This window comes from Vidua macroura, chromosome 8 (genome assembly GCF_024509145.1).
Source record: "Vidua macroura isolate BioBank_ID:100142 chromosome 8, ASM2450914v1, whole genome shotgun sequence".
Classification (NCBI taxonomy): Eukaryota; Metazoa; Chordata; class Aves; order Passeriformes; family Viduidae; genus Vidua; species Vidua macroura.
The window spans coordinates 396,533-407,013 of NC_071578.1; the positions used below are offsets into that span (position 1 = coordinate 396,533).

General features: G+C 56.2%; 1 protein-coding gene across 4 annotated transcripts in view; it reads right to left on the bottom strand.

Annotated features, from left to right (window-relative positions):
- The window catches only part of INPP5A (inositol polyphosphate-5-phosphatase A), a 191,643-nt gene extending 186,327 nt beyond the window's left edge, over positions 1–5,316 (bottom strand). For all 4 annotated transcript variants that reach the window (XM_053983614.1, XM_053983615.1, XM_053983616.1 and 1 more), the window contains exon 1: positions 5,199–5,316. In XM_053983614.1, coding sequence (XP_053839589.1) covers positions 5,199–5,273 — 75 coding nt within the window. In that variant the 5' untranslated portion in view covers positions 5,274–5,316. The remainder of the gene's footprint in view (positions 1–5,198) is intronic.
- Between the last annotated feature and the right edge of the window lie 5,165 nt (positions 5,317–10,481).

Sequence of the window (10,481 nt, forward strand, 5' to 3'; positions counted from 1 at the left end):
GCCCTGCAGGCTCCAGCCTGCCAGAGCCACCTGGCCACAGCCCCAGCCCCCCAGGCTCTGGGCAGCACAGCGAGCAGCATGGACCCAGCGGCAGAGCCCGGCCAGGGCCCCCCATCAGCCTCTCCCCTGTCCTCAGTTCTGCTGCTCTTGCCCTCACCTGGCCAGAACACGGGCCCAGGCTCCCCAGTCCCTCCCTGGCAGCTGCCAGCCCAGCCCACCAGTGGGAATGCTCCCACGCTGGAACATCCCAGAGAAACGCCACCCTGACCTGCCCAGGCTGGGCCACTCTGACCTTCCGCCCCAGGTAACACCAACGCTGCCCACCTGACCCTAAGGATGGTGAGTGCTTCTCAGCAGTGCAATAACGAGTTTCTTCTAAAGAGTCACAATGAACCAAATACTACTTTTCACTCAATCTCACAGCTGTGGTTTGAAGAGAGGGTGCCTTGAATTGCAACGTGCTTCTCTTAATACTTACTTAGAAATCAAAACCGAACTAATACATTTCCCATACTACGACATTTGAAATGTTCCACAGAATTCAAATAATTATTCACGGGGGAAAGAAATCAAAAAAAAAACAAAATGAAAGACAAAAAAACTTTTATAGTTATCAGTTAATACCAGCTAAATACACAGACGTCCAATACCAAAACAAACCTACACCCACTGCTTCAGAATCAGAAAATTAGGATCAGACATGATAGAGAGACTGCACTGTCTCACCACCCATTAGAAGGCCAGGCTGTTTTGAAAAATTATTATGGGAACTATTTCTACTTCAAATTCACTTGATAGACTCCAGATTTTAACAGACGTAAAGAATACTTCAAGTTCACAGAATAATGAGGTTGGAAGAGACCTCTAAGATAATCAAGTCCAACCTATGCCCTAATACCTCAACCAGACTACAGCACCAAGTGCCATGTCCAGTCTTTTTTTAAACACATCCAGAGATGGTGACTCCACCACCTCCCCTGGGAAGACGATTCCAGAACTTTATTCTTCTTTTTTTCCTAATATCCAACCTGTACCTCCCCTGACACTGCTTGAGGCTGTGTCCTCTTGTTCTGTCAGTGCTGCCCGGTGGAAGAGACCGACCCCACCTGTCTGCACCTCCCTTCAGGGAGTTGTAGAGAGCAATAAGGTCACCACCTCTGAGCCTCCTCTTCTCCAGGCTGAGCACCCCCAGCTCCTTCAAACGTTCCTCACAGGGTTTGTGTTCCCAGCCCCTCACCAGCCTTGTAGCCTCCTCTGGACACGCTCAAGCATCTCAGTGTCCTTCCTAAACTGAGGGGCCAGAACTGAACACAGCACTCAAGTTCATACTCAGAATAAGTTTATTCATAATAACACTACAAACAGGGCTTGAAGCAGAAAGTTCATCCCTGCCCACTTCGTGTACTGTATGAAAAAGGGACACATTCACCCAAACATGGATAGGTGAAGGCCACCTTGAAATGTCAAAGCTTACTGCCCTGCCATGAAGACCAGTGCTCTAGAGAGTCAAAGAAAATAGGGGCACAGGTAGGGCAGCAATGTTGTCAGTCATTCAGAATTTTGGGTATCAGCACCATACAGCAATTCCCTGGCACACTTCTCCCCTCCTTCTCTTTTAAGCTAATAAAATAACATGTTCTGGTTAACTTTTACCCACCTTGTCATCATTGCACATCTATTCTGACTAAACCTGTCCTGAGAATTTAAGGATTACATACATCCAGTGCATGAAGATGGGAAGGCTTTGGAAGCTCTGACCTGATTTAGGCTCATACACTGCAATTCCAAAGACACCTGGAACAAATGAACTATTTTCCAACCCAGGGAGAAATGTCAGAACCTGTACAGCTAAGTCTGCTGGGCATCTTGGAAATCTTTCCCTAAGGACCTACATGGAGACACTTAACCAACACAGATTGTCAAAGTCACCTGAAAGTGACCCGGAGTAAGAGATGATTCCCAGGGGTGAGCACCAAGGTGGTTCTCCAGTGTTTGTGCCTGCACCCAGATAAACACACAGCACACAGAAACACAGCTTCTGGGGCAGCAACAGGACTGCAGAGGTGCCCAGCTGCCCCCTGCAGCAGAAGCAGCCACAGCTCCTGTGCTGCCCTGGCCAAGTGGGGAGGAAGCTTTCTCCCCAGAGCCTCACCCACCTGCTGCTCACAGCCTCTCCCAGGTGTCTGCCACACCAAACACAAGCAGCACTAAGCTGTTCAGAAGCAACTGAACAGAATGAAGGGGATATACCAGACTGGTAAAAAACCTCAGGACATAAATTAAACCCCTGTTCAGCAAAGGCAGCACAGTGCCAGGCAAATGGATTCTGTGCCCACCACAGAACCCAGCTCATTGCAAAGTACATGTGAAATTTTGTCAGTGCAGACAGAGGAAGCAAAGGAAGCAAGGAATCAGGGAGGGAAAGGATGGGATCACAGGTTTGGGTTGGAAGGGACTTTTAAAGATCATCTAATTGAATTCCCCATCTGAGAAGGGGGAAAAGAGAAAGGGTGACTCATGGGTAGCCTCAACTACATCTTTTGTTACTGTGCATACTGTGATAAACCCAGGAAATTATTCTACAGCAAAAGCATTAAATGCTTAAGTAAACACAAAGGTACCAAAAATCAAACACATTCATATTCATGAAATGCACATGTTCATGTAACTTGGAAGAATATTTGAAAATCTAATACTCCATTAATATTTTTAATGAAGCAGCAAAACTACTAGAGGAATGAAATGAACGCAGCTCAGTCCCTCTTCACTTTGCCATGTTTATTCATGAGTTCCCAGGTCACCACTGCAACAGGTAATTAGCGGATGGGGATGGCTGACAGGACCAAACCCATGTGTTATCCTGACCTGCTTCTGGCAACCAGAGAGCAAAAAAAGCAGTTTTCCCCTCTCTGCAAAAGTACAGGCAGGTCAGCAACACCACTGATCTAGGAAAGACTGTCCCACCCAGGCCAGCCTGCCTGCCGAAGGTATCGTAAGCTATGAAACGCTGGTCTCAAGAGCATTTGCACACACAAGCAAACAGTGCTCACACAAAACACAGCTGAAGTGCAAACCATGCTGCTGCCCCCCAGCACCACTCAGGGATCACACGGAGACGGGGCAGCACAGAGCCATCGCGGGGTTTGCTGGGTGGCAGGAGGCCCACCCTGCAACCCCCCCAGCACCAGAGCCCCCTGCCCAGCCCAGCGAGCCACCAGCAGCCTCGCACACGGGCACCTGCCCCGGAGCTCCCGAGGGGAATGCTTCCCACAGGGCTCTGGCCACATAGGATGGGAGCCCAGGAGCCCAGCACAGGGGCCAGCACAGGGGCCAGCAGGGCTGTGTGAGTGCGGGTGCCTGGCCTGGCCACCCCAGCTGCCAGTGCCCCTGCACTGCCCTGTGACAGCACACACTGTCACACGGCCTGCAGGTCAGGCTACATCTGACTGAGTGCAGTGTTTAATTAAAATACATATCACCCACTGAAATCAGAAACAGAAAACATGACTTAAAGGAATGGGAAGTAGTTTTCCAGCCCAGCTCTGGCACAGTCCATCAAAGCAAGTCCTTGTTCAGGACTGAAACCATTCCAGGTCACAGCAAAGAAACATATTCCTCGACTGCACGGGAAGGGCCCAGCAAGCAGAAGCAGGCACTGACAGCTCCCACACACAGCTCGAGAGCCAAGCCCCCAAACCCAGCTCACGTCACCTCTCCTGCACCCAAACTGCACTAATGTAACTCCAGAAGCCCGGCCAGGCAGCCACCAGTCCCAACTCCAACAGCCATGCACCAGGACCACAGGCACAGACGTTCAGAGCAGTCTTTCCATTTCCCACCCTGCAGCAGAACTGATCCAAACAAGCCCGGTTTCGCTGCTGCAGAAAACTCAAGTTTTTCACGGCAGGGCAGCTGCTGGCTAGAACTGAAGCATGTTCCCTCTGGCACAGCGAGCACGCCCCAGGAACACCCCAGCCCGAATACTGACCAGGAACAAGCAGGAAATGGCTGGGTCTGACAGCCGGGGATTCTGCAGGGAACCGCCTGAGTGCCCCTGCCAAGGCACAGGAGCACAGCGAGTCGCTGGGCTCACATGGATGGCGAGCACAGAGGTGTCACCCCTCGGCTCCAGCCACGGAGCAGGAAAAGGCAGGAAGCACCTGCTGAAACCCCACTGAACACACCGGCATCACCCACACACAGATGCTGGGTATGCCCAAGGCCACAACCATGGCAATCACTATGAAACGAACATTTTCACAGTGTTCACTTAATACGGAGTGGTATGCTTAAGTGTAAAACTAACTGTGGTGATAACAGTAAAAGTCTACTTAACTTGAAGAAAAGGTGAACTACATCCTTTGACTACAGCCGTTACAATGGCAGTGTGAACGTCAGAAAAGCCTTTAAAGCGACGAAAAAGCAAAGCAGACTTTGAAGACCAGACAAAAAAACTCCCTGGGTTACTGCACCTCGGGGCTCTGTGCATCAGGCTTAGAGCAAAGCCCCTCCTAACACACAGCAAGAACAACACGCAGCGCAGCCCGGTCCCAAGTCTCTGCCCGAGGTGTATTACTTTATAACGAGCGAACCCCTGGAAACGCTCCCCCCGCGCTGTGGGACGTGTCCGCACTTCTCGGGCACTGGGGGGCTTTGCCACCGGGTTCAGCGGCTCTCGGGGGCCGCGTCCGGGCTGCGGGAGCCCAGCGATGGCCAGCAGCATCTGCCCTCATCCACGCCCCGAACCGGAGCCGAGCGTTCCTCCCCCTGCTCGCCCGTGCCAGCCGCGGCTCCCGCCTCATGTGCAGCTTTGAGAACCGTTCCGGAGCTCTGCCCTCTCACCATACCGAGCAGAAACTACGCTGCATTTTCGCGTCACACTGTGCCCGGTAGCCGGGGAAGAGCGCCCGGAGGCGGGCAAGGCGCTTCGGGGCTCTGCCGCGCCCCCGAGGGGCCCCCGGACGCTGCGGACGGTGTCACAGCACGGCGCCCACCGCGGGACGGGGACGCGGCACCGGCGCCCCCTTCCCCCGGCGCTCCCGCGGCCGTGCCGCCCGCCCCCCGGAGGCGCCGGGACTCGGCCGGGACGGCCGCCGGGCCCCCGGCACCCGCGCTCGGGGCGGCAGCGCGGGGGGCGGGCGGCGCAGCGACCGGCGGCCCGCGGAGCCCCCGCCCGCCCCGCTGCCCGCGGTACTTACGTCGTCGAAGAGGGACCCGACGTTGGCGGTGACCAGGAGCACCCCGGCGCCGGCCGCGGCCGCCTTCCCCGCCATGGCGCGGGCGGAAGCGCGGCCGGGAGCGGCGGCGCTGCGGGGAGCCCGGGGGCGGGCGCGGGGCGCTGCGGCGAGCGGGGCGCCGGGCCCGCCCCGTCAGCGCAGCGAGAGCTCCCGGCGCGGGCAGCCCGCGAACATCCGCGCCCTGCGGGGCCGCGGCTCAGCGCTCGCCCGCCGCCGCCGCGCTGCTGCTGCTGCTGCCGGGACGGCTCCCGCCGGCGGAGGCTGGCGCCGGGCCGCGGCGCATGGCAGGGCGGCGGTGCCGGCGGGGCGGTGCGGGGCTCGGCGGGGCCGGGGCCGGTGCCGGGGCGGGTCCGGGCGCTCCGCGGTGCCGCCGCCGCTCCCGGCTGTGCGGGCGGGCGGGCGCGCCGGGCTAGCGCTCTGCGCGCGCGACGTCACGGCCGCCTCGCGCCGCTCTTAAAAGGGCAACGCCACCCGCGGCGGGCGCGCGCACGCCCGGCGGCGCCGTCCCGCGGCCCGGCCGTGCCCGCGGCGGGGGAGCGCGGCCCGGGGGACGCGGCGGGCGCCGCTCGGCGCGGGGCGCTCCCCGGGGACCGGGCGGGGCCGACGCTGCCCCACCTGCGCGCAGCGGGGCTGCCCGCCCGGTGCGGGGGGCTCGGAGCGAGGCGGGGCGGGCGCCGCCTCCCGCGGGGAGCGCCTCCCCAGGCCCGGCGGCCCCGCGGGGCGACCGGGGTCTGTTTACCGGGGCCGCCCCGCGGGGCCGGCGGCCGTTGGCCCCGGCGGTGCCGCCGCCCGAGCGCGGCTCGCGGGAGGCGGTTCCGGCCGCGGAGGACAGGGCTCTGTCGGGAGGGGACGGCGAGACGGGTGGCGGGGCTGGACGAGCGCCCCGCGGGGGCCGCGGGCCGTGCGGAGCCCCCGGGTGCCCCGGCCTTCCGCGGCTCCCGGCAACCCCCGCCGCGGAAGGAACCTGCCGGGTAGCTTTGCCAAAGCGACCCGAGAAACGACAGATGAGTCGTTGCTGGGTGCGTGGAACATCCCCCGTGGCGGCCCGTGTCCCACGGCTGCTCGGGGACACGGACACAGCGCGGGGAGCCTGGGCACGGCGCAGGTGGTGCTGAACGGATGGGACAGTCCTCTCAAGTCTACTCCGTGGCAAACTTCACCAGGCAGGGATGCGACTGGAATGGCAAAAGCTCTGCCAGATCCAGAGCACCGGCCTTCCTTGCCAGAAGGTGCAAATTAAATATACAATTAAATAAAAAAAGATATTCTGGAATTCTGCTGCATCCATGGGATACTTGCTGACCTCCAGTGATCTGTGGCACACAGATAGATGCAATGCAGACACACGGAACAGGGCTGCACTTCTCTGAAAAGTCTTTTGTAAGGTTTTGTGCAGCTCCTGAGACAGCTGCATAAAGTTGCACTGTAGATACAGTGATTTTACATGGATGCAGCCATCAGAGCTGTTGGAAGTGAGCTGATCCAATACACCATCCTGGTGTACCTTGATATATCCACAGAGAGGGAAAAAGAAAATAAAACGGGGAAGGCACTTTTGCTGCTGTTGTGATTTTGGCACAGTCCTACAGCGTTCGGCCAACAGCGATTGCACCAAAGCCAGGGTATGCTGGAGGGAGCCGTGTCAGGTTACAGCAGCTGGAAAGGGCTCCCAAGCCCTACAGCAAACAGGTGAAAAGTTTGGCAGTGCTCAAGAACAGGACACCAGAATGGGAAGAGCCCAGTGAGGACTCGCGATGCGCAGGGACCTCGCCACTTGCTGCAGCAGAGGAAGCTCTGCAGCGTGAGAGCATCACGGCTGCACAAAGTCGAGCAGTGTCCAACCAACGCCCGGGCTGATGGCTGTGAATCCCACGCCTTCTGCACAGAGGGCAGTGGGTAAAAGCTTAGACAACAGGAACATAAAGAATCACAGCACACACAAAGCATTTTCAGATGAGTTCCCAAGAGCCTGCTTTGTCCCGTGAGGGATTACCATGGAGGCTGTTTCCAAAAGCGAGGAACGCTGAGCGCCGAGGGAGGGGCAGCGGTACCTGAGAGCAGCGGCTGTGGGGGAAGCACGGGGCAGACAGAACATCCACATCCCCACGGAGGAGCCGAGGGCACGGGACCAGCGGCCTGGGCTGCTCCGGGAGCCAGTACAAACATGGTGGGAGATGCAGGGGAGGGCTGGAGGGGACATGAGCAGGTTTGCAAGGCAAATTGTGCGGGGCTGATGGGGCTGATGCTTTGGTACTTGTTACATTTGGATGGACAAGATCTGTACCTGCGCTATGTGGGAACAAAATAACTGGGCAAATCCGTTTGAATATGAAAGTTTGCCTGTAGCAGTGGGGAAAGGAGCAGTGAGTAAAGCACTCATAGAAGGTGAGGGCTGAGTTCTGCGTCCTGACGTGAATGTTAAACCTCAGTGGGTGCCGTAGAGCTGATGCTTTCTTTCACCTACTGCAAAGGATAACTCTCAGAGGGGATGGCACAGTGGAATGGTGGGGAAATAGCAGTAAGTATGAAAATGCCACTTTGCATCTGTTCAGTGAGCAGGGGCTGTGGCTGCCTCCAGCTGCATCTGCACCAGCTCCAGCATTCCCAGCTCTGACCCTGAACTGAGTCCCACGGGCTCAAGGGTCAGATGCAGGTCAGATATTTCTCTTCCTCCCCACACAGAGCTGGAAGGCCGGTGGGAGCTGATCCGTGTGTTACTGTAGGGAAAACACCGCTGCTAGCTAAGGCTGCCTCAAGTTTCCTGTCACTCCTTTCACAGTACTTAAAACCCAGACGGCGTAGTCTGAGTATTTGCAGTCTTGGTGCCTGCCCTGAATGCTAAAATTGAACAAGAGAGCTCAATAATCAGGTTAGTTTTTACTAAGGAGCTTTGCAACAATGAGGGGGAAATGGTCTGCAGGTTTGGCTTGGATATGGAGCCTAAATATCTTTAGCCATCGCTAATGATTGGTCCTATGAGCTGTTGAGGTTTTCCCTCAGGGTGAAACTCCCATCTCAGTGTCCCACACCTGCAGTGCAGTTGTGTTTAAAGCCTTTTGCTGTGATTCTGGGCAGCTCCAGGTGATGCACGGTGGAGCTGTTGACAGCCCAGCACACACGTGCTGCCTGTTTTGTCTCTGGAGGATAGCAGAGACCAGCGGTGTCTGCTCACACTCCAAGCCATGAGGGAGGCAACAAGGACAAATGTAACTTCTGACAGACATGGACTGTTCTCTATAACCATTACAAATGCCATTTCTTTTATTTAAAATTCCTTTTTAAAATGCTACATTTGATCAGGTCTGCAACACAGATGAGAAGATTCTTTGTATTTCCTGGAGTGGATGTCCCATAACCCAACAAGCACCAAATCCAGTGGCAGTCCATGCTATACACTGAAAATACTGCTTTAAAACAAACAAATAAAATATAGTTACTGAATTTGTTATTCAGTTTATAACAATTATAACAATTTATAACAATTATAACAATTATAACAGTTATAACAATTTCCAGGTGCACCACAATGTTTCCCAGTGTGCTTGAAACTATTTGGATGTTTCTGTTCTGTGTTTACAGCCAGGGTGATTTACAGGAGGGACAATGCTCACTTTGAGGGTGGTGAGGCACTGGAACAGGTTGTCCAAAGAAGTTGTGGCTGCCCCATGCCTGGAAATGTTCAAGGCCAGGTTGGGTGGAGCACTGAACAGCCTGGTGTGGTGAAGGTGCCCTGCCCGTGGCAGGGGGTGGTCCCTTCTGACCATTCTGTGATTCTGTGACTTTTGCAGTGGGGGGGATGTGATTTACTTTATGCTGAGCGTACAGGAGTAAATCGGGGCAGGAAGGACATTACGGGCTGCTGTCTTCAGTGAGGCTCTATTTCTTCCAGCTGCTCAAGAAGTGAGATGCTGCTGCTGCTGTTCTTTGGCAGGGGCAGCCCAGTGAGTGCCTGGTGCAGCTCCTGCAGTGAAGGTGAGGCCGGGGAGCAGCACAAACAACATCGGGACAGACGGGGAGAGGTGAAGTTTGCACCTTCACTGCCCTGGGCAGCTGTGTCAGTGTTTGTCACCTTCAGTGACAAAGTCCACAGGTAAAGGGATCCTAAGGAAAAGGACTGGTACACATGGGAATAAAACTGAAGACTCACAAATTCCCTCCGTAACAGCAGGCAGCTGCTCTGCCTCTGCAGCACCTCCACAGTACCTCGGGAGCCCACTTTCCTGTACCACTGAGCACTGTGAGAACCAGAATGTAATCCCCAGGAAGGTGTGCCTGGACAGCTTGTGAGCTTCTCTAGAGTAATGTAAGAGGCAGAGCCAGACACCCAGCAATAACCCAGGGGCTCTCGGGGAGGCCTTGCTGCCATCAGCTCAGTGGGGTGGCTTCTCTGAGCAACACAGAGCTTGCTAAAGGGCCGGTGTCCAAAGTGTCTTGAGCAATAAGAGAAGTTCACATTGATAATCATCTTCAACGATGTCAGCTGTATTCATAGAATAACAGAATCCCTGAGGCTGGAAAAGCCCTCCCAGCCCATGGAGTCCCAGCCGTGCCCCATCCCCACCCTGTCCCCAGCCCAGAGCTCTGGGTGCCACCTCCAGGGATGGGCACTGCAACCCTCCCTGGGCAGCCCCTGCCCATGCCCAAGCACACTTTCAGTAAAGATTTGGTGCACAACAGGGACAGCAACATCCCCTTCCCATTGTTCCCTTCGAGTGTTTGGGGATAAGGCCGGTGCAGCCCCGCTGCCTCGCACCTGGGCGTGGTGGTGTTTGCACAGCAGCGTGACACATTCCTCACTCCCAAGTGCAGGCATTTGCAGAGAAATTGCCAGAAGCCCGTTGCCAGTCAGGGATGACTTTACTTGTGCCACCCTGCTCCTGAGCTAGCAGTGCAAGCCTCCTGTGGCTGTGAGGCGTTCCCTCTGCCCAGCCCTGGCTGCTGCCACTGGGCACGGGCGCTCCGAGGCACACGATGCTCTGCAGACTTTGCCAGCAGCCAATGTGAGTGAGGGGAGAGGTGAATTAGTGCTTTTTCATCCTTTCAAAAGTGTTTCCAGCCAAGCAGTCACTGGATGAGCACTGGGAGGGCTGCCCACAGTGGGAATGGAGCCGTACTGGGGGTCACGGGCAGTGCTGTTCCTGCAGCTCCTGGAGCCCCTCTGAGCCTGGACTAACCATGGCATTCAGGAGAGCTTAGCTCTGCCTGTTCCCACAGCATCACAGGGCTCTCATCACTTTCTGGTGG